General features: G+C 37.8%; 1 protein-coding gene across 1 annotated transcript in view; it reads left to right on the forward strand.

The window, feature by feature from the left end:
* Positions 1-24,259, forward strand: part of LOC133634234 (structural maintenance of chromosomes protein 2-like) — a 51,063-nt gene that overhangs the window by 19,036 nt on the left and 7,768 nt on the right. Inside the window, exons 12-21 of the mRNA XM_062027345.1 lie at positions 1,276-1,414; positions 1,484-1,603; positions 6,900-7,104; positions 10,131-10,266; positions 10,334-10,458; positions 14,894-15,087; positions 17,695-17,838; positions 20,635-20,709; positions 20,786-20,905; positions 20,968-21,168. Coding sequence (XP_061883329.1) covers positions 1,276-1,414; positions 1,484-1,603; positions 6,900-7,104; positions 10,131-10,266; positions 10,334-10,458; positions 14,894-15,087; positions 17,695-17,838; positions 20,635-20,709; positions 20,786-20,905; positions 20,968-21,168 — 1,459 coding nt within the window. The remainder of the gene's footprint in view (positions 1-1,275; positions 1,415-1,483; positions 1,604-6,899; positions 7,105-10,130; positions 10,267-10,333; positions 10,459-14,893; positions 15,088-17,694; positions 17,839-20,634; positions 20,710-20,785; positions 20,906-20,967; positions 21,169-24,259) is intronic.

Below are 24,259 nucleotides of genomic sequence, written 5' to 3' on the forward strand. Positions count from 1 at the left end.
TGTGTGAAATGATTAACACATTAGCGTAAAATATCAAATAATATTATTTAGCTCATTCACGTAAGAGACTAGACGTATAAGATTTCATGGGATTTAGCGATTAGGAGTGACAGATTGTTTGGTAAACGTATAGCATGTTCTATATATTATAGTTATTTGAATGACTCTTACCATAATATGTTACGTTAACATACCAGTTGGTTATTTATGCCTCATATAACGTACACTTATTCAGCCTGTTGTTCACTATTCTTTATGTATTTTAAATTGCCTTTCAAATGTCTATTCTTGGTTTTGGCTTTTATCAAATAAATTTGCCCAAAAAATGCGACTTATACTCCAGTGCAACTTACATATGTTTTTTTCCTTCTTTATTATGCATTTTCGGCCAGTGCGACTTATACTCCGGAGCGACTTATACTCCGAAAAATGCGGTACATACACAAATCAAATAACCAAATGCATAGGCAATAATATAATGAGGCGATTATACTTTTATATTCTTACATTCACTGTTACAAGCGGCCCTCTTAGGACAGCCATGACTGCGATGTGGCCCTCCATGAAAACAGGTTTTACACCCCTGATTTAACACGACCATCTGACATTGTAACAACATTTATAAGTCAGAAAGGATGACATTCATCACAGGTCCTCTTAATCATCAGGTCCAATACAAATAAATAATAACCAAAATGATGTCTTTCCAGACACTCAGTTGAGCGCAGACCTTGAAGAGTTAGTCTTGTTTGGTGAAAACAAATACATTCTGTGTCCTATACAAGTCTTATAAATATACTCGTGAATTATAAAGTGTCTTGTGTGTTGCGTTGACCAGCATTCCTCCAATGGGGAATTCAAATTGCTAGTCTCTCCCAGATTCTTTTTATGGCAATATGCTGTTGTTTATATTCAATCACCAGGCAGAAGTTGGTATTTTGTGGTTTATTCTCCAAGCTTAGAGGACAAACCTGAGACCAATCCAGCACACCAGCGTTCCCCAGCCCGGTCCAGATCGGTCTCCCCTCCACCTCCTGTCCCCCCAAGCTCAGCACTGCCCTGTGCTCGTCATCTTAGGAATGTTATGGCAGTCTCAACAGCGCTCTGCCTGTCTACTCAAGGACACTCGAATCCAAGCACTTTGTACCACACGAGACATTAGCTGATGTAAATATGACTATAGGAGTTTTAGAAAGAAGTAACACTTAAATATGGATATGATTCTGATCTGCTTCCATCAACTTCTGTAGTGACACACCTTCTGCGTGCTTCCAGGGATCCTGAACGAGGATGGGACCGCAGCAATGTGAAGGGTCTGGTGGCGAACCTGATCTCCGTCCGCGATGTATCCTATGCCACCGCCCTGGAAGTGGTAGCCGGAGGACGGCTTTATAACGTCGTGGTCGACACGGAGGCGAGTGTGCTATTCCTACACAACTTGTTGCCGTTTCTTGTCATATTGAAGTCTTTCGTGGCTTGCTAGGTGACTGGTAAAAAGCTGCTGGACAAGGGAGAGCTGCAGCGGCGATACACCATCATTCCCCTGAACAAAGTCTCCGCCAAGACGCTGACTGACAGAGTGGTCAACGCTGCCAAGAACCTGGTAGGAAAATATTAACGGCCTGGTGTTTATTTGTTGCAGGCTTGTGATTTTTCAGCCTACGGTCGGAAGTCCGTCTTTTTTTATCTCTGGAATGATATAAAAAAATATTTTCAGTTTTTCCTCGATTTTTCCTACCTACAATGAGTGTTAAAATCTTTGCCATACCTGCCAACAACTTCGGTTTTCCCTTAATGAGTACGTTTTTTTTATAATCCAGTGGTAAAAACTGTGGTTTTCTATTCAAAATGATGAAGTTAAAAATGGAAGCTACGTAGCAAAGGGGACAAACTATACATCAATGATGATTGGTTGGTTTACGTATAAGAACATCCATTATTGGTTGGTTGTTTACTATGATGAGTCACCATTGGTTAAGATTAGTGCAAAACATTAGGGACAGGCCAATCAGAGGCAAGAGAGGGCGGGTCATGGAACCAGGAAGTGACATCACAACAGACATCCCAAATGACGAGGAGAGAGTCGGAGAAGAGAAGAGGGAATATTGAAGAGGGTGATTTATATATTAAAAAAACTAGTGGAAGATGGGATTCTCTTCTTTAAATGTTTCTTTTAGTGATGTAGACCAGTGTTTTTCAACCACTGTGCCGCGGCACACTAGTGTACCGTGAGATATTGTTTGGTGTGCCGTGGGAAATTATGTAATTTCACCTAATTGGTCAAAAAAATATTTTTTTCAAACCAATAATTATAATTCGCAAATAATGTGCCGTTGTAGAGTGTCTGTGCTGTCTAGAGCAGTGTTTTTCAACCACTGTGCCGCGGCCGTGAGATACAGTCTGGTGTGCCGTGGGAGATTATCTAATTTCACCTATTTGGGTTAAAAATATTTTTTTGCAAACCAGTAATTATAGTCTGCAAATGATGTGTTGTTGTTGAGTGTCGGTGCTGTCTAGAGCTCGGCAGAGTAACCGTGTAATACTCTTCCATATCAGTAGGTGGCAGCCGGTAGCTAATTGCTTTGTAGATGTCGGAAACAGCGGGAGGCAGCGTGCAGGTAAAAAGGTGTCTAATGCTTAAACCAAAAATAAACAAAAGGTGAGTGCCCCTAAGAAAAGACATTAAAGCTTAGGGAAGGCTATGCAGAACAAAACTAAAACTGAACTGGCTACAAAGTAAACAAAAACAGAATGCTGGACGACAGCAAAGACTTACTGTGGAGCAAAGACGGCGTCCACAATGTACATCCGAACATGACATGACAATCAACAATGTCCCAACAAAGAAGGATAAAAACAACTGAAATATTCTTGATTGCTAAAACAAAGTTTATGCGGGAAATATCGCTCAAAGGAAGACATGAATCTGCTACAGGAAAATACCAAAAAAAGAAAAAAAAAGCCACCAAAATAGGAGCGCAAGACAAGAAGTAAAACACTACACACAGGAAAACAGCAAAAAAGTCCAAATAAGTCAGGGTGTGATGTGACAGGTGGTGACAGTACACCTACTTTGAGACAAGAGCTATATTGATGCATGCTTGGTTATGCTTTAAAGTCATATCCAACAATTCCGACAACGACTTTTTACTGTCAACTGAGTTTCGTTTAATGGTGTCTGCTGGTGGTGTGCCTCTGCATTTTTTCAATGCAAAAAATGTGCCTTGGCTCAAAAAAGGTTGAAAAACACTGCTATAGACCACGTCCAGGAAATCCACAATGTTTCTACTTGGCCACATTTGGACAAATGTATGCGTCTGGATAAAACATTCATTTGACTTGTTTACATGTAGGACCAAATCAAAAATGGAAGAAGTGGAATACACATTTAAGAACGCACATGATTGTGGCAGACATGTTTGCTACAGTATAGCCTGTCTAAATGCTAACTTTCATTTCCATTGGTGTTTTACAACAAAACAATAGCTGACATTTTGTCCATTATCTCTACACTTTATATTTTGACATTGTATAGTTGAATCATTTTGAAACATAAACAACGACATATTTGTTATTTCATGCTATAAATCACAAATGGCTATTCAGATAAAGGAAATTAGCTAATAGAATAAACATTGTTTGTACTCTTTATGATTTTTGCATTTGGAGCAGTTAGAAGTGGAAAGGGAGTCGAAGAGACAGAAATTGGCTATAAAATCCAAGTCAGAATCCACTAAAGCAGAAACAAAAGGGAAAATGCAAGCTGCTCAGAAATGTCAGAGCCATCAAAACAAAAATGCCAAAGTAATGTGTAAATAACTAGATGAACCATCTGTGGCCGTGAAGTGAACACTGTTAAAAGTACCATATTTAATAATGTGGCCAGAAATGGTACTGCAATCACGGTCAAAATTCTGTAGTCCCCTCCCTCTCTCACTGACTGAGGTTTCCAGATACGCAGCCGAATCCAGCTGGATGGACTGGACTACTCCAAGGAACTTCAAACTTCCACTGCCTCTTACTAGGGGTTGAGGTGCTGGGACCATAATAGCTGAATAGACAAGCGTTTTGTCAGTAACAAATCTCTAACCAACACATTTTACACAGCAATGAGGCTATTTTCAGGAGGAAGTACACCATGCCTGTGTACAATATCACAACAATCATATGGTTATTGTCAGCACCATCAGAAAACAAAGACTAAAACCAACTACAAACAACGCTAGCAATGGTTATACTGGTGAAAATAAGTAGAGCGTGCTTAGCAGCTTAATGTACGCCCAAAAAAAGAGGAGACATTTTACCTAGGTATGCCTATAGGCTACTGTTTCAAACCTTTCAGATTGCCATATAACTTGGTACATGTAGTCCACAACATGCATACACCAATGAGGAATTATTTTATCATGTGATTTGGCTGTCTCCATACCTTTCACGTTGCCATGATGACTAATGTTGGAACCCATTTCCTCAGCATATTGAGAAGGAAATATGCACTGACACTACACATATCCACATAGGTTTTTTTTTGTACTAAATATATGTTGCCCTGTCAGTTGGATGACACATCCACATACAGGCTAACTAGCATATATTTTCCCCCGTTAGCCTGTATGTGGATGTATCATTGACCGGGCTAGCATGCTAACATTGGTTGCAGGAACATACTATCTTTGTTAGACAAGACCATAGACTGTATTGGACAATATAGTTTACATACCAAATGTCCATTTCCATTTATTACAAGTAATAAGAATAGGTAAATGCCTGACTTACCTATCAACGAGAAAATGAGCAAGTTTGGTGTCAGATGAAAAAAATATTCTCCGCCTTCAATGGTCTCCATCTTTCAAAGGCATCCCCGATACAAATCCTGGTTTTGTTCCTGGCTTTGTTATGAATAAGTTGAGAATGGTCACTTTTAGATGTACTAAGGTCTGACTTTTTTTGTAACTTTACCAGTGGCAGTAGGCAGACCAAGATGGCGGTGCGTAACTGGCAACCCGGACTTTCCAATTGGTCAAACGGTGGAGGGCGGGGCATCAAAATGAAAACAATAACAATATTTTGGGGCTGTAAATCTAATTTTGAAATGAGCACATGAACTACTGTTATCAGTTATAGAGGTATTGGAAAATAAGATGATTTATTAATTTCTTTGACATATCAGGGCCATTTAATGATGACTTGACATGACATTATTACATATGGCTCCTTAAAAATACTGTATAGAGTAGGTTAACCCATGTGGTTCCTGTGGATGTGAACATAATTACTGTAGTGACTAAATAACAGTGACTGAAACAGACATAGTAATATGTAAATAATGTCAATAAATAGATGAACATCTGTGGCTGTGAAGTGAACACTAGTAAGGTTGTAAATACTGTATAGAGTAGGCTAACCCATGTGGTTCCTGTGGATGTGAACATAATTACTGTAGTGACTAAATAACATAGTGTCTAAAACAGACATAGTAATGTGTAAATAATGTCAATAACTACATGAACCATCTGTGGATGTGAAGTGAACACTAGTAAGGTTGTAAATACTGTAAAGAGTAGGCTAACCCATGTGGTTCCTGTGGATGTGAACATAATTACTGTAGTGACTAAATAACATAGTGTCTAAAACAGACATAGTAATGTGTAAATAATGTCAATAACTAGATGAACCATCTGTGGATGTGAAGTGAACACTAGTAAGGTTGTAAATACTGTATAGAGTAGGCTAACCCATGTGGTTCCTGTGGATGTGAACATAATTACTGTAGTGACTAAATAACATAGTGACTGAAACAGACATAGTAATGTGTAAATAATGTCAATAACTAGATGAACCATCTGTGGATGTGAAGTGAACACTAGTAAGGTTGTAAATACTGTATAGAGTAGGCTAACCCATGTGGTTCCTGTGGATGTGAACACAATTACTGTAGTGACTAAATAACATAGTGACTGAAACAGACATAGTCATGTGTAAATAATGTCAATAACGAGATGAACCATCTGTGGATGTGAAGTGAACACTAGTAAGGTTGTAAATACTGTATAGAGTAGACTAACCCATGTGGTTCCTGTGGATGTGAACATAATTACTGTAGTGACTAAATAACAGTGACTGAAACAGACATAGTAATATGTAAATAATGTCAATAAATAGATGAACATCTGTGGCTGTGAAGTGAACACTAGTAAGGTTGTAAATACTGTATAGAGTAGGCTAACCCATGTGGTTCCTGTGGATGTGAACATAATTACTGTAGTGACTAAATAACATAGTGACTGAAACAGACATAGTAATGTGTAAATAATGTCAATAACTACATGAACCATCTGTGGATGTGAAGTGAACACTAGTAAGGTTGTAAATACTGTATAGAGTAGGCTAACCCATGTGGTTTTTGTGGATGTGAACATAATTACTGTAGTGACTCAATAACATAGTGACTGAAACAGACTTAGTGATTCATTTGGCTGAATGGTGTATGTATTTATGTCAACTCTGTTGACACATTTTCAATTCTTTAAACACTAAAACATTTTTAAATGGTGCTTTTTTTTGTACAAATTTTTGCATGTTCAATTGCTGAAAAACCAGGAGCTTCCCCACCCTGGACCTGGCTGGACCAGACCCCTGGCTTATTTTCAGTCTTTTTCATTAAGTTCAAATGCCTGATAAACACATGCGAATATTAGTTTTGACATCTGTGGTATTAAAGTCCATAGTCCACACTTTGCTGCAGAGATTCCCTTTCCTGTTGCCCTCAGTCTCCTCTTGAATAAAATAAGTAACTACAAAAGACACTTTAAAAGGCTGTTTGTTTAGCATCATTGGAGGCAGACTTTTTTTTTTTTGCTTTCTTTACCAACGTCTATATTCGCCGTCTCCTCCTTCAGGTGGGAAAAGACAATGTCCACACAGCTCTGTCACTGGTGGGCTACGAGTCGGATGTCCGCAAAGCCATGGAGTACGTGTTTGGCTCCACCTTGGTGTGCGACACCCTGGACAATGCCAAGAGGGTGGCTTTTGACAAGGGGGTGATGACCAAGACCGTCACTCTTGGAGGAGACATCTTTGACCCACAAGGAACTCTGAGTGGAGGTGAGAGGAGGAGGAGGAAGAAGGCGCGCATAAAACGTTTCTCAGGACATTTCAAGGCCATTACTGCCAGCCCAAATAGTTATAGAATAGAAAGTACTTTATTGATCCCTGGGGGAAATTCAGCCCCACAGTTCGCTCACAATAGACAATAAACACTTAGGTATTTTTTACATGTGAATAATATAAATAGTCTATTATACAGAATTATTCACATGTGAATAATATAAATACAGTCTATTATACAGCATTATTCACATGTGAATAATATAAATACAGTCTATTATACAGCATTATTCACATATGAATAATATAAATACAGTCTATTATACAGCATTATTCACATGTGAATAATATAAATACAGTCTATTATACAGCATTATTCACATGTGAATAATATAAATACAGTCTATTATACAGCATTATTCACATGTGAATAACATTAATACAGTCTATTATACAGCATTATTCACATGTGAATAATATGAATACAGTCTATTATACAGCATTATTCACATGTGAATAATATAAATACAGTCTATTATACAGCATTATTCACATGTGAATAACATTAATACAGTCTATTATACAGCATTATTCACATGTGAATAATATGAATACAGTCTATTATACAGCATTATTCACATGTGAATAATATGAATACAGTCTATTATACAGCATTATTCACATGTGAATAACATACAGTCTATTATACAGCATTATTCACATGGGAATAACATACATACAGTCTATTATACAGCATTATTCACATGTGAATAATAAGAATAGTCTATTATACAGCATTATTCACATGTGAATAATATGAATACAGTCTATTATACAGCATTATTCACATGTGAATAACATACATACAGTCTATTATACAGCATTATTCACATGTGAATAACATACATAGTCTATTATAAAGCATTATTCACATGTGAATAACAAATACAGTCTATTATACAGCATTATTCACATGTGAATAACATAAATACAGTCTATTATACAGCATTATTCACATATGAATAACATACATAGTCTATTATAAAGCATTATTCACATGTGAATAACATACATACAGTCTATTATACAGCATTATTCACATGTGAATAACATACATACAGTCTATTATACAGCATTATTCACATGTGAATAATATGAATAGTCTATTATACAGCATTATTCACATGTGAATAACATTAATACAGTCTATTATACAGCATTATTCACATGTGAATAATATGAATACAGTCTATTATACAGCATTATTCACATGTGAATAATATGAATACAGTCTATTATACATCATTATTCACATGTGAATAACATACATACAGTCTATTATACAGCATTATTCACATGTGAATAACATACATACAGTCTATTATACAGCATTATTCACATGTGAATAATATGAATACAGTCTATTATACAGCATTATTCACATGTGAATAATATGAATACAGTCTATTATACAGCATTATTCACATGTGAATAATATGAATACAGTCTATTATATAGCATTATTCACATGTGAATAACATACATAGTCTATTATAAAGCATTATTCACATGTGAATAATATGAATACAGTCTATTATACAGCATTATTCACATGTGAATAACATACATACAGTCTATTATACAGCATTATTCACATGTGAATAACATACATACAGTCTATTATACAGCATTATTCACATGTGAATAATATGAATACAGTCTATTATACAGCATTATTCACATGTGAATAATATGAATACAGTCTATTATACAGCATTATTCACATGTGAATAATATGAATACAGTCTATTATACAGCATTATTCACATGTGAATAATATGAATACAGTCTATTATACAGCATTATTCACATGTGGATAATATGAATACAGTCTATTATACAGCATTATTCACATGTGAATAACATACATAGTCTATTATAAAGCATTATTCACATGTGAATAATATGAATACAGTCTATTATACAGCATTATTCACATGTGAATAACATTAATACAGTCTATTATACAGCATTATTCACATGTGAATAACATTAATACAGTCTATTATACAGCATTATTCACATGTGAATAACATTAATACAGTCTATTATACAGCATTATTCACATGTGAATAACATTAATACAGTCTATTATACAGCATTATTCACATGTGAATAACATTAATACAGTCTATTATACAGCATTATTCACATGTGAATAACAAATAGTCTATTATACAGCATTATTCACATGTGAATAATATGAATACAGTCTATTATACAGCATTATTCACATGTGAATAATATAAAGACATACATTTGCAGTACATGTACAGTCAAAAGGAACATATGCATTATACAGTCTGATGGCTGTCGGTATGAAGGACTTCCTGTGTCGTTCCGTGTTGCATTGTGTCTATGGAATTCTCTTTACAATGAGATAAAAGATTGTAGAAATATATTCCAATTGAAAAAAATATATAAAGACAGAACAATAAGATCATATGGACAGCCGTAAGTGTTTACATTTTGCTTTATATTTATTATTTTACTTATTTTTTGTCTGGTTTTGTATTTGTTTTGTATCATCCCGTGATGTGTATATTACTTTTTTTGTTCGGTTTGTACTTCATGAAGTTTTGCACTTGTTGTTTTTTTTGTGTGTGTTTTTTGTTTGTTTTCATTATATTTGGATGTATTTGTTTGGTTTGTATGCTCTTGAATCTAGGCTATCCATTAAGTAAGACTACTTATTATGTTGAAGGGGGCAGGAAATATAAGATTTTCTTCATCCTGTTCTTTCTCAACCATAGGTGTGTAAATATGTGTTTAGTTGCTCAAGTTTAATTGTCTATTGATCAAAAATGCACATCAATTAAGTAGATAAATAAAAAACGAATGAATTAATCTAGTTTATTGATATTTTTCTGCATGATCATTTCAGTAAATGAGTATCTTTGTTGGATGGCATTCAGCTAAAGTCGTGTCCTTGGAGCTAACGTCCGTTGCCTCTCCTCCTCCAGGAGCCCGCTCACAGAGTGCATCTGTGCTGACCAGCCTGCAGGAGGTGAAGGAGGTCCAGGGCAAGTTGAATGAGAAGGAAGCCCAGCTGAGGGACACAGAGCGACAACTGGCCAGCCTGAAGGGAACGGCGGACAAGTACGGACACGAGTTCATGTTGTCCACGTGCTCGGTAGAAGTTTGCTACACATCCTGTCTCCTCCAGGCACCGCCAGCTGAAGCAGCAGCACGAGCTGAAGGTGGAGGAGGAGCAGATCTTGCAGGCCAAGCTGCAGCAGAGCTCCTTCCACCAGCAGCAGGAGGAGCTGGAGAGGCTCCACAAAGCCATTGGTGAGAACAATTTAACTCTCAGGCGTGTGAAATTACTGCAAAAATGTAGAAATCTGCGGTTTTTAAACGTTCATTTTTGCCTTATAATACCACTTCTACGTTTCTTTAATACAGCTAATTTATTTGGTACATGGTGTAATAAGTGTGACCAGTAGATGGCAGTCAAACATAAGAGAATAAGTGTATCTTGCCTTTATGATGGCAAAACGACTCAAGTAAGCAACACCAGCATTTGAAATGTTCCATTGAAAATATAGAACATTACACACGGCGCTCAAAAATCTATCAAAATGTTTTAGTACGGAAAGCGGCTTGAAGATGGTCTGTAAAACATCATCTATGCAACATTTTGACCAAAGAACCACCAATACATGTTATGTAGACCACAAGGAAGTGTTTTCAATTTAGAAAAATATAATAATAATAATAATATGACTCCTTTAATGCGCCTTGTAATCCGGTGCACCTAATATATGAAAAAGGATCAAAAATAGACCATTCATCGGCAATGCGCCTTATAATCCGGTGGGCCCTGTGGTCCGTAAAATAAGGTAAATTATCAATAAAAATAGGATGTAAAGAAAATTTGTTGGAGGCTAACCTCAGCCACATGTTCCTCGCTGTTCCTCTTGCCTAAACACCGCACTGGGTGTCAGGTTCAAACACTGATGACATCTATTAAACAGACAAGAAGCAAGGAATCATGCAGAGACAGAGTTCAATTTGGACTCACTGAAATCTGCGTTCCTCCCTCTTGTCCTCGGTTTTCCCCGTCAATCCTCAGATCCCAGCCGGGGGGGAAGAAAAGCAGCTCCTCAATGGGAGATGTTTGCCATGGTCTTCTGGTTTTACTCACCCGGCTGGAATCGTCAGATGTGTTGGAATCCGGCTTGAAGGACCAAGAAGATGTCAGGTTCAAACACTGATGATTTATTTATAACAGATTAAACAGACAAGAAGCAAGGAATCATGCAGAGACAGAGTTCAATTTGGCTCAATGAGGAGAGACGTTTGGGGCTGCGCACTCAGTTACAGAACCAACCTACACTCTAAGGCAGGGGTGGGCAATTAATTTTTACCGGGGGCCGCATGAGCAACCCGAGCACTGCTGGAGGGCCACATCGACAATATTTCAATTAAATTTTGCTCAATATTATTTTTGATATATACCGTAAGATAAATAATAATAATAATTGTTATTTTTTATTTTTTTTTTAAATTATTATTAATAATAATAATACTTTCATTTAACCTAACTTAACTTTATACCAAAAGCACTGCTTTGGAAATCATTTGTACCCCTTTCAGAGATCACATTTAGTTCCCCTTAAACATCCTCATGTTGCACAATGAAATGTAAGCATAGGATGAAGTGTGCATTCCTGTAACTTTCTCTAGTAACAGCATTCCATGATTAATATCAATAAATTAACATTAATAATAAATGACAGTAAAATAAGCACACGTATGACTGAGGAGTCATAGTGTAACTTTGTGTGGTGTTTGAGTTGTCCGACTTTTTGTGTGGCCATAAACGCACCAGTGGTTTAGTGCTATGCGTGTTGGTGACAGATGACAAGTTGGTTTTGGCCTGGTTTGTACGGCAGAAAATGACTAGTTTTTCGAGATAGAAGTGTTTTACTCATGTTTTTGGTGTGGTTATGTCCGAATATAAACAGTTTTGCTTAATAAAGTGATCAATATAATTCCTGGCCTCGAAGCATCTCGATAGACGTTGCAATAATTGAACGGTGTTCAATTGAACGGTGTTAACTAACACCGTTAGGGCCGCTTGTTGTCACTGTCACTCAGAGTTGCGTTGCAAAATTACACAGAATAAATGTGTTTATTTTGTTTAGAATTCAGATGGGATTTGATTTGGTGCGCGGCATATATTTGCTGTGCGCAGAGGACGCTTGAGCAGTGCGCAATTGCGCAGGCGCGCACCTTAGAGGGAACGTTGCTTGGCAGTCCATGTCTTGTTGAAAACACGCCATTCCTCATCAACTTTTCTCTTTTTAGCGTCTCGGGTGTAAACCGTGCATCACTTGTCGCTGCATGTGCACCTTCACTCACAGGTTACACACGGACATACGCCCATAAATAACACTTTTCAAAATAAAAGCAGCACAGTTGTATTGCGCGCACGACATAGATGTTTTTTCAACTTTATTTTGTAATTTGTGATTGCAGCTGTTCACATTCACTCACAATCACGCACGCGCATACGTCCACACGGAAGTAATACAAATAACGCTTTTCAAAACAAAAGCAGCACCGTTGTATTGCACACTCGACATAGATACTTTTTTAAATGTATTTTGTAATTTATGATTGGCCTCACGCGGGCCGGACGGACGCACAAAGGGCCGGATGTGGCCCTCGGGCCGCAGAATGCCCAGGTCTGCTCTAAGGCACAGCCCACGTGCTCCTGTATTTATTTGGTTACATCACTGAGGCTGCTTCTGAAGGAAGGGGGGTCATTTCAGCAGCCCCAGTTAGACACAATATATGATTATTCAGAAATGCAAATGTGCTGACAGTCGTGATATCGCCCTGTCTCTGCTTTGTCGGCGTCACGTACTCAATGTTTTGGACACAAACACTGATAAGAGACGACTGCAAACCAAGATTGCAAATTGTCCCTTTGCACAGATAGAAAAGTACAACTTCAGCACAATTGATAATAACTCTAGCAATGGCCTTTAAGCATAAGAGTGGTGTGATAACTTACACATAATTATTCTAACACTGAGTTGCAGAACGGGGAGACGATCAGGAGCACGGAAACAAGCTAGCTAATTAGCTCACCACATGTCGCCTCCAAGCCACAACGTTTATGGCTGTCCACCGTGTTGCTAATCATATTTGGATGATTACATTCCCAACACTGTTAGTTGTAGAGTATTTATTAGTAGCCAGGGAGAAGGTATATTTTTGACGTGACGGATTGTAAACAAAGGTCACGACACAGGAAGTACATTACCTGAGGGGGCGTGGCTACGGGATAGAGTTGCCAAATGGGAATCGTTTTCTGACTTTTTTGCATGCTTGTTATAGAAGGTGACATTTTCAGTAATAATAATGTCAGTAAATGATCTAATAAAATGGTGTGCTACATTACATGGGACATGTAAGTGTCAAAAAGGTCAAATATAGTGTAGAAATGCACCCAATTGCGGGCAATGTACCATATTTTCCGGACTATAGTGCGCATATCACAAGCCGTACCCACTACATTTTTTTAAGAAAAGTGAAGTGAATTATATAGCGCTTTTTCTCTTTACATGGTGAAACCCATGGTCTACATCTTTAAGCTCCATTTAAACCAGTGTGGTTGGAACTGGGAGCAGGTGGTTAAAGTGTCTTGCCCAAGGACGCAACGGCGGTGACCAGGATGGCGAAAGCAGGAGTCGAACCTGGAACCCTGGAGTTGCTGGCACAATCGAGCAACACCTACTACTACACCCCGCCGATGTTGTGAAATTAGTTATTTGACTACATGCCGCCGATGTTGTGAAATGAGTTATTTACACAGAAATATTTTGTAAATATTTATTTACACGCCTTGTCTGTAACACAGCAGTAAAACGGCTGATCAGACAAAACGTCAGTCATGGTCATGGACCCACTAGCTGTGGAAGCTAGCTCTCCAATCAGCTAAACAGACTCAATAACTCCACGGTGACGTTTTTTGGGAATTTACTGAGGAATTTGTGAAATTGAAACAATACAAAAAGAATGCCGTCGTAAGTCAATATTACGAACACTGGCACTTGTAAAAGTGTTAGCATATTAGCTAATGCTAACGACGCTCGCTTGATTACATTACGATAGCACGTACAAATATGCATGAAAACACTCCTACAGACATCACACATGGGACGCTTTAATAAGTAAGAATTGTTTTAGTTATATTGTAAAACTTACATACATTGCTTGTAGTGATGAATGAAGAATCCACGCCAGTGGAAACGTTATGACTAGAAGACAAAACGGCACTTATACTTCCAGTTCAAAACTTTAAAAAGCAGCAAACACTTGCAGCCATTCACCCAGCAGCACCTGCAGTGATCGAACTGGTCCAAAAGATGGCGCCACAGCACAAACAACAACACACCTTTTCAGTCTCTTTGCTTGTTTTTTATGAAAACTATTTGCATCGTAGACATCAGCGATGAAAAAATCATAAATCAGCCGCACTGTTTAAGCCACGGGGTGCGAAGTGTAGGAAAAAAATAGAGACGTATAGTTAAGAATTTACAGTAGTCTTGATTTTCAACATTTTCTTTTGTGGTTTGCGCGACAGTAATTTATGCTCATAAAAATGTTCCTTTTTTTTTTTTCTTTTCCAAAATGTTTCTCTTTTTGAAAAAAAATCCCTGAATTCTAGTAATGAGATGCGGCTTAATCTTAATTGGACTTGTGTCACCAGAGGAGAGCGAGGAGACTCTGCGTGTCACCAAGGACGTACAGAAGCGTGCGGAGGACAAGTACAAGGTGTTGGAGAACAAGATGAAGAATGCAGAATCGGAGAGGGAGAAGGAGCTCAAGGCTGCCCAGCAGAAGCTCAATGCCGCCAAGGCCAAAGCAGACGCCTTCAACAAAAAGCTCAAACAGAAGCAGCAGGTACACAACACATCGTTATTTGTCTGGAACAGGGATGTACCGTATACTGCAGGGGTCACCAACCTTTTTGAAAGCAAGAGCTACTTCTTGGGTAGTGATTAATGCGAAGGGCTACCAGTTTGATACACACTTAAATAAATTGCCAGAAATAGCCAATTTGCTCAATTTACTTTAACTCTATGTTATTATTAATAATTCATGATATTTACACTTAATTGAACGGTTTAAAAGAGGAGAAAACACGAAAAAAAATGACAATTACATTTTGAAACATAGTTTATCTTCAATTTCGACTCTTTAAAATTCAAAATTCAACCAAAAAAAAAGAAGAGAAAAACTAACTAATTCGAAATTTTTGAAAAAATAAAAAAAATAATTTATGGAACATCTTTAGTAATTCTTCCTGATTAAGATTAATTTTAGAATATTGATGACATATTTTAAATAGGTTAAAATCCAATCTACACTTTGTTAGAATATATAACAAATTGGACCAAGCTATATTTCTAACAAAGACAAATAATTATTTCTTCTAGATTTTCCAGAACAAAAATTTTAAAAGAAATTCAAAAGACTTTGAAATAAGATTTAAATTTGATTCTACAGATTTTCTAGATTTGCCAGAATAATTTTTTTGAAATTTAATCATAATAAGTTTGAAGAAATATTTCACAAATATTCTTCGTCAAAAAATGAAGAATTATATTAAAATGTATTTATTATTCTTTATAATAAAAAAAAAATACTTGAACATTAATTTAAATGGTCAGGAAAGAACGGGAAGGAATATAACAGGTAAAAAGGTATATGTGTTTAAAAATCCTAAAATCATTTTTAAGGTTGTATTTTGTTCTCTAAAAATGTCTTTCTGAAAGTTATAAGAAGCAAAGTAAAAACAAATTAATGAATTTATTCAAGCAAGTGAAGACCAAGTCTTTAAAATATTTTCTTGGATTTTCAAATTCTATTTGAGTTTTGTCTCTCTTAGAATTAAAAATGTCAGGCAAAGCGAGACCAGCTTGCTAGTAAATAAATACAATTTAAAAAATAGAGGCAGCTCACTGGTAAGTGCTGCTATTTGAGCTATTTTTAGAACAGGCCAGCGGGCTACTCATCTGGTCCTTACGGGCTACCTGGTGCCCGCGGGCACCGCGTTGGTGACCCCTGGTATACTGGTACTAGTATAGTACCGCGATACTAATGATTCATATTCGGTACTATACCGCCTCTAAAAAGTACCGGTACCCGCCCCCTTTTTTTAACGGGCATGACGGCGCGTCATGACGTTACTGGCTTTACGAGCAGAGGAGCATGTTGGGCAGCGCACACACACGGAGTACTTACAAGCAGACACAGTGTGTAGACAGAAAAGGGAGAATGGACGCATTTTGGTGTAAAGATAATGGTGAAGTTATAACACTGAAACACCCTCAGGAAGAGGTGCTTTAAGACATGGCTAACATCCTGGCCGACATGGCGACAAAGTAAGTTACAAGTACCATTATCACCGGAGGACGAGGAATAGCTAAACATGCTTCACTACACACCGTAGGAGTATACAATAGCTCACCGGCGTCACAATGTAAACAAGCGCCATGAGTGGATCTACACCTGACATCCACTGTAATGATACCAAGTACAAGAGCGTATCTAGTCGATACTACTACGATCGATATTTGTTATCGTCACAAAATCTTTTTTCCTTTTTAAAAAAAAATCATATTATGTTTATAAATTTAGTAAATACGTCCCTGGACACATGAGGACTTTGAATATGACCAATGTATGATCCTGTAACTACTTGGTATCAGATCCATACCTAGATTTGTGGTATCATCCAAAACTAATGTAAAGTATCAAAGAAGAGAAGAATAAGTGATTGTGGAGGTTGCCCTCCAGTGGGTTCCTCAGACAACCAAACACTGCCATGAGAGCCCGGGTCAGGGTTACAACAATGTTTTACTTTTATAAATTAGTGCAGGGGTTTTGCTTTCCAGCAACTGTCTTTTCGTGACCGTCTCTCGCTCGCTCTCACTCCAGCGCCAACAGCGTGTCTCATCCCGGCTGCTGCTAATAAAGGCGACAGGTGATTAGATAACAAGGCCCACCTAGGCCATCCACTCACCTGTCGCTGTCTTCGAGGCCGGTCCTGGCACACCCCGCTACGCGGCAGGCCCGCAGGCCACGCCCCCCTCCACGGTGATTATTACATGTTGAAACAGAAAGTAAGCAGATATTAACAGTAAATGAGCAAGTAGATGAATATACAATTTTTACAGTTTGTCCCTCATAATGTAGACAAAAAAATAGGTGTATAAATGACACAATATGTTACTGCATACGTCAGCAGACTAATTAGGAGTCTTTGTTTGTTTACTTACTACTAAAAGACAAGTTGTCTATTTTATTTAAGGACTAAATTACAATAATAAATATTTATATTTTATGTACACTAAGATTTTTTGTGACAATAATGACATTTTTTGTGGTACCCTTTATTTAGAAAAGTATTGACATACATGTTGGTACCGGTACCAAAATATCGGTAGTCTGGAACGTGCACGATTCACTGCTAATCTAAACTGAGCTGTGGTTTTTGTTTGGCAGGAGTCTGATGCCGTGGCCTTGGAGCTGCAGGAGCTGCAGAGAGAGCAGACAGGTTATGAGCAGCAGGTTGCAGCAGTAGAGGAGGCCACCAAGGCTATCAAGGAGCAGATCGACAGCATGGCGTGCACCGTGTCTCAGAACAAGGTAAGCAAACATTAAGATGGCATTTTTCCCCCTCATATGTTCAGTCAGTCATCTTCATGTTCTTCTCTGAAGATCCTCTATTTAAAGTCTTTTTCAACACTTTTCTCTCAATGGCAAAATGTAGCCCTCGTGATAGAATTTAGACTTTTTAAAAGTGCTTTTAGGGCCTGTCCCTACATTACGTGTCTAGGTGGAAACAGTAAAGAACTGTTCCCATTCAGCTTTTTATCCTCATGTAAACGGTGTTCTGCAGTATAAACTTTATTTATACTGCACTGTCAACTTTATTCATACTGCACTGTTAACTTTATTCATACTGCACTGTTAACTTTATTTATACTGCACTGTTAACTTTATTTATACTGCTGCTGTTAACTTTATTCATACTGCACTGTTAACTTTATTCATACTGCACTGTTAACTTTATTTATACTGCACTGTTAACTTTATTTATACTGCACTGTTAACTTTATTTATACTGCACTGTTAACTTTATTTATACTGCACTGTTAACTTTATTTATACTGCACTGTCAACTTTATTTATACTGCACTGTTAACTTTATTTATACTGCACTGTTAACTTTATTTATACTGCACTGTTAACTTTATTTATACTGCACTGTTAACTTTATTTATACTGCACTGTCAACTTTATTTATACTGCACTGTTAACTTTATTTATACTGCACTGTTAACTTTATTTATACTGCACTGTTAACTTTATTTATACTGCACTGTCAACTTTATTTATACTGCACTGTTAACTTTATTTATATTGCACTGTTAACTTTATTTATACTGCACTGTCAACTTTATTTATACTGCACTGTTAACTTTATTTATACTGCACTGTTAACTTTATTTGTACTGCACTGTCAACTTTATTTATACTGCACTGTTAACTTTATTTATACTGCACTGTTAACTTTATTTATACTGCACTGTCAACTTTATTTATACTGCACTGTTAACTTTATTTATACTGCACTGTTAACTTTATTTATACTGCACTGTTAACTTTATTTATACTGCACTGTCAACTTTATTTATACTGCACTGTCAACTTTATTTATACTGCACTGTCAACTTTATTCATACTGCACTGTTAACTTTATTTATACTGCACTGTTAACAACAAAAGTGTGCACATACAAAAAGGAACAATAAAAGTAATCAAATTACAAGCATTTAAAATAAAACAAATAATGATAATAATAATAATAGAAGAAAATAATAAAAGACATCAATAAATTAGAATAAAACAATAAAAACAATCAATATAATAGAATAAAAGACGCAGATGACCACGAGACTCAAGCCGATTTAAAAGCCAGAGAATAAAAGTGGGTTTTGAGACGAGACTTCAAACATTTTGACATGAGGGGGCAGAACATTCCCAAGTTTAGGGCCAACAACAGAGAAGTAGTTTTAAGCCTTGTTTTAGGCCCCACAAGTTGGAACTGTCCCTCGGACCTCAACATGGAAGCTGGAGCATACATTTGGAGGAGGTCTGTGATGTACTTTGGGGCCGGTCCATTCAAAATAAATGTGTGGTATCATCCAAAACTAATGTCAAGTATGAAAGAAGAGAAGAATAAGTGATTATTACATTTTAACAGAAGTGTAGATCGAACATGTTAAAACAGAAAATAAGCAGATATTAACAGTAGAGTAGATTAATAATCAATTTTTACAGTTTGTCCCTCATAATGTGTACAAAATAATAGGTGTATAAATGACACAATATGTTGGAGTCTTTGTTTGTTTACTTACTACTAAAAGACAAGTTGTCTAGTATGTTCACTATTTTATTTAAGGACTAAATGACAATAATAAACATATGTTTCATGTACACTAACATTTTTTTGTTACAATTAAGACAATAATGACATTTTTTGTGGTTCCCTTTATTTAGAAAAGTATCGAAATACATTTTGGTACCGGTACCAAAATATTGGTATGGGGACAACCCAATACAGTTGTGTATATCAAACAAACATGAGAAGGAGGTGATAGAACAATTATCTGTGTAAAAACAACAGAACTTTTGCTAAACATTGAAAAGTGTAAAATCTTACAGTAAAAATCCAAATCCAACCTCGTTAACATCATCAACAAGGATCTTAGGACAGCTGGTAGGGACAGACTGAGAAGGGAGCAAGCAAGCGAGGACCCTTGTACCCCTCCTTCCTGTGTGAGGAAATGTTCCTACCTGTGCAATAGGTCTCCTCTGGCATCGTTTGCCAGTGAAGTCCAGTCTCTTCCCAATTAAACCTTACTGTGGTACTCAGCCTGCTTCGTCAATAAGGGGAATAGACACACTGAGCCAGGACTAGGAAGTCTCTTCTGTAGAAGTGAGTGGAAGGCTCCGCCTCCTCTACAATGTGGTGCCCTGCATTTTGCCTGCCAGGCGTCCTTCCAAAGAGACTTGGTTCTCACACGGAGGCAGCTCAATCAAAAGGTTTCTAAATAGAAAAGTTTGCTAATAGAGGGGTTTGTAAGTCGAGGTTCCGAGGTCGTTTATTTAGGAAGGTAGTTAACAGCAGAGGTTGCCGCCGCTGCTTATTTCCCGTTTCCTTACGTCACCCCGTCTGTGAAATGTAGCTCTGTACCACTTGCACTATGGAGAAGGTGAGGTCAATGGCGCCCACAGGATCAGAAACACTCACAAACGGGAGAACCGGTTTTGGAAAACCTTCCCTAAAGTCCTCACACTTTATCAATTGTCAGCGATCAATGAATGGATTCTGGTTTGAAATGTATGGCAGTGATCCCTTGACTTGGTGTGTTGCAGGAAGCTGTGCGGAAGGCCCAGGAGGAACTGTCCAAGCAGAAGGAAGCCATCATGGCTCAGTTCAAAGAAATGAAGGTCAGATCCCTCATGGTTGTGGTAAAAGAGCAGATGAGATGCTTGTGGAGTAAAGCTCACCTTGTAAATGATTCAGGTTAAGAGCATGGAGGCCAACAAGATCCGGGAGCAGAACAACGAAGTCCAGCTGAAGATTAAGGAGCTGGAACACAACATCAGCAAACACCACAAAGACAGCCAGAATGCAGCAGACGAGGTGAACGTTAAAAATGTTTATGTCCAATCTTTAAAGCTTCAACAACATGCTCACCCTCCCAGGTGACTCGCATGCTGGAGGAGCACGACTGGATCCAGGCCGAGCGCCAGTTCTTTGGCCAGCCCAACTCCTCCTACGACTTTAAGACCAACAACCCCCGCGAGGCTGGCCAGCGCCTCAAGAAGCTGCAAGAAACCACCAGCAAGCTGGAGAGGAACGTCAACAAGCGAGCCATGAACATGCTGAACGAGGCTGAGGAGAGGGTGAGAGGACATAACCATTTTATTCCAGCTGCTCTACTAGGACAACCATTTTATTCCAGCTTCTCTACTAGGACAACTATTTTATTCCATCTTCTCAACTAGGACAACCATTTTATTCCAGCTTCTCTACTAGGACAACCATTTTATTCCAGCTTCTCTACTAGGACAACCATTTTATTCCAGCTTCTCTACTAGGACAACCATTTTATTCCATCTTCTCAACTAGGACAACCATTTTATTCCAGCTTCTCTACTAGGACAACCATTTCATTCCAGCTTCTCTACTAGGACAACCATTTTATTCCAGCTTCTCTACTAGGACAACCATTTTATTCCAGCTTCTCTACTAGGACAACCATTTCATTCCAGCTTCTCAACTAGGACAACCATTTTATTCCAGCTTCTCTACTAGGACAACCATTTCATTCCAGCTTCTCTACTAGGACAACCACTTTATTCCAGCTTCTCAACTAGGACAACCACTTTATTCCATCTTCTCAACTAGGACAACCATTTTATTCCATCTTCTCAACTAGGACAACCATTTTATTCCAGCTTCTCAACTAGGACAACCACTTTATTCCAGCTTCTCAACTAGGACAACCATTTTATTCCATCTTCTCAACTAGGACAACCACTTTATTCCAGCTTCTCAACTAGGACAACCACTTTATTCCAGCTTCTCAACTAGGACAACCATTTTATTCCATCTTCTCAACTAGGACAACCACTTTATTCCATCTTCTCAACTAGGACAACCATTTTATTCCATCTTCTCAACTAGGACAACCATTTTATTCCATCTTCTCAACTAGGACAACCATTTTATTCCATCTTCTCAACTAGGGCAACCATTTTATTCCATCTGCTCAACTACGGCAACCATTTTATTCCATCTTCTCAACTAGGGCAACCATTTTATTCCATCTGCTCAACTACGGCAACCATTTTATTCCATCTTCTCAACTAGGACAACCATTTTATTCCAGCTTCTCTACTAGGACAACCATTTTATTCCAGCTTCTCTACTAGGACAACCATTTCATTCCAGCTTCTCAACTAGGACAACCATTTTATTCCAGCTTCTCTACTAGGACAACCATTTCATTCCAGCTTCTCTACTAGGACAACCACTTTATTCCAGCTTCTCAACTAGGACAACCACTTTATTCCATCTTCTCAACTAGGACAACCATTTTATTCCATCTTCTCAACTAGGACAACCATTTTCTTCCAGCTTCTCAACTAGGACAACCACTTTATTCCATCTTCTCAACTAGGACAACCATTTTATTCCATCTTCTCAACTAGGACAACCACTTTATTCCAGCTTCTCAACTAGGACAACCACTTTATTCCAGCTTCTCAACTAGGACAACCATTTTATTCCATCTTCTCAACTAGGACAACCACTTTATTCCATCTTCTCAACTAGGACAACCATTTTATTCCATCTTCTCAACTAGGACAACCATTTTATTCCATCTTCTCAACTAGGACAACCATTTTATTCCATCTTCTCAACTAGGGCAACCATTTTATTCCATCTGCTCAACTACGGCAACCATTTTATTCCATCTTCTCAACTAGGGCAACCATTTTATTCCATCTGCTCAACTACGGCAACCATTTTATTCCATCTTCTCAACTAGGGCAACCATTTTATTCCATCTGCTCAACTAGGACAACCATTTTATTCCATCTTCTCAACTAGGACAACCACTTTATTCCATCTTCTCAACTAGGACAACCATTTTATTCCATCTTCTCAACTAGGACAACCATTTTATTCCATCTTCTCAACTAGGACAACCATTTTATTCCATCTTCTCAACTAGGGCAACCATTTTATTCCATCTGCTCAACTACAGCAACCATTTTATTCCATCTTCTCAACTAGGGCAACCATTTTATTCCATCTGCTCAACTACGGCAACCATTTTATTCCATCTTCTCAACTAGGGCAACCATTTTATTCCATCTGCTCAACTACGGCAACCATTTTATTCCATCTTCTCAACTAGGACAACCATTTTATTCCAGCTTCTCTACTAGGACAACCATTTTATTCCAGCTTCTCTACTAGGACAACCATTTCATTCCAGCTTCTCAACTAGGACAACCATTTTATTCCAGCTTCTCTACTAGGACAACCATTTCATTCCAGCTTCTCTACTAGGACAACCACTTTATTCCAGCTTCTCAACTAGGACAACCACTTTATTCCATCTTCTCAACTAGGACAACCATTTTATTCCATCTTCTCAACTAGGACAACCATTTTATTCCAGCTTCTCAACTAGGACAACCACTTTATTCCAGCTTCTCAACTAGGACAACCATTTTATTCCATCTTCTCAACTAGGACAACCACTTTATTCCAGCTTCTCAACTAGGACAACCACTTTATTCCAGCTTCTCAACTAGGACAACCATTTTATTCCATCTTCTCAACTAGGACAACCACTTTATTCCATCTTCTCAACTAGGACAACCATTTTATTCCATCTTCTCAACTAGGACAACCATTTTATTCCATCTTCTCAACTAGGACAACCATTTTATTCCATCTTCTCAACTAGGGCAACCATTTTATTCCATCTGCTCAACTACGGCAACCATTTTATTCCATCTTCTCAACTAGGGCAACCATTTTATTCCATCTGCTCAACTACGGCAACCATTTTATTCCATCTTCTCAACTAGGGCAACCATTTTATTCCATCTGCTCAACTAGGACAACCATTTTATTCCATCTTCTCAACTAGGACAACCACTTTATTCCATCTTCTCAACTAGGACAACCATTTTATTCCATCTTCTCAACTAGGACAACCATTTTATTCCATCTTCTCAACTAGGACAACCATTTTATTCCATCTTCTCAACTAGGGCAACCATTTTATTCCATCTGCTCAACTACAGCAACCATTTTATTCCATCTTCTCAACTAGGGCAACCATTTTATTCCATCTGCTCAACTACGGCAACCATTTTATTCCATCTTCTCAACTAGGGCAACCATTTTATTCCATCTGCTCAACTACGGCAACCATTTTATTCCATCTTCTCAACTAGGGCAACCATTTTA

This window comes from Entelurus aequoreus, linkage group LG18, assembly GCF_033978785.1.
Source record: "Entelurus aequoreus isolate RoL-2023_Sb linkage group LG18, RoL_Eaeq_v1.1, whole genome shotgun sequence".
Lineage (NCBI taxonomy): Eukaryota > Metazoa > Chordata > Actinopteri > Syngnathiformes > Syngnathidae > Entelurus > Entelurus aequoreus.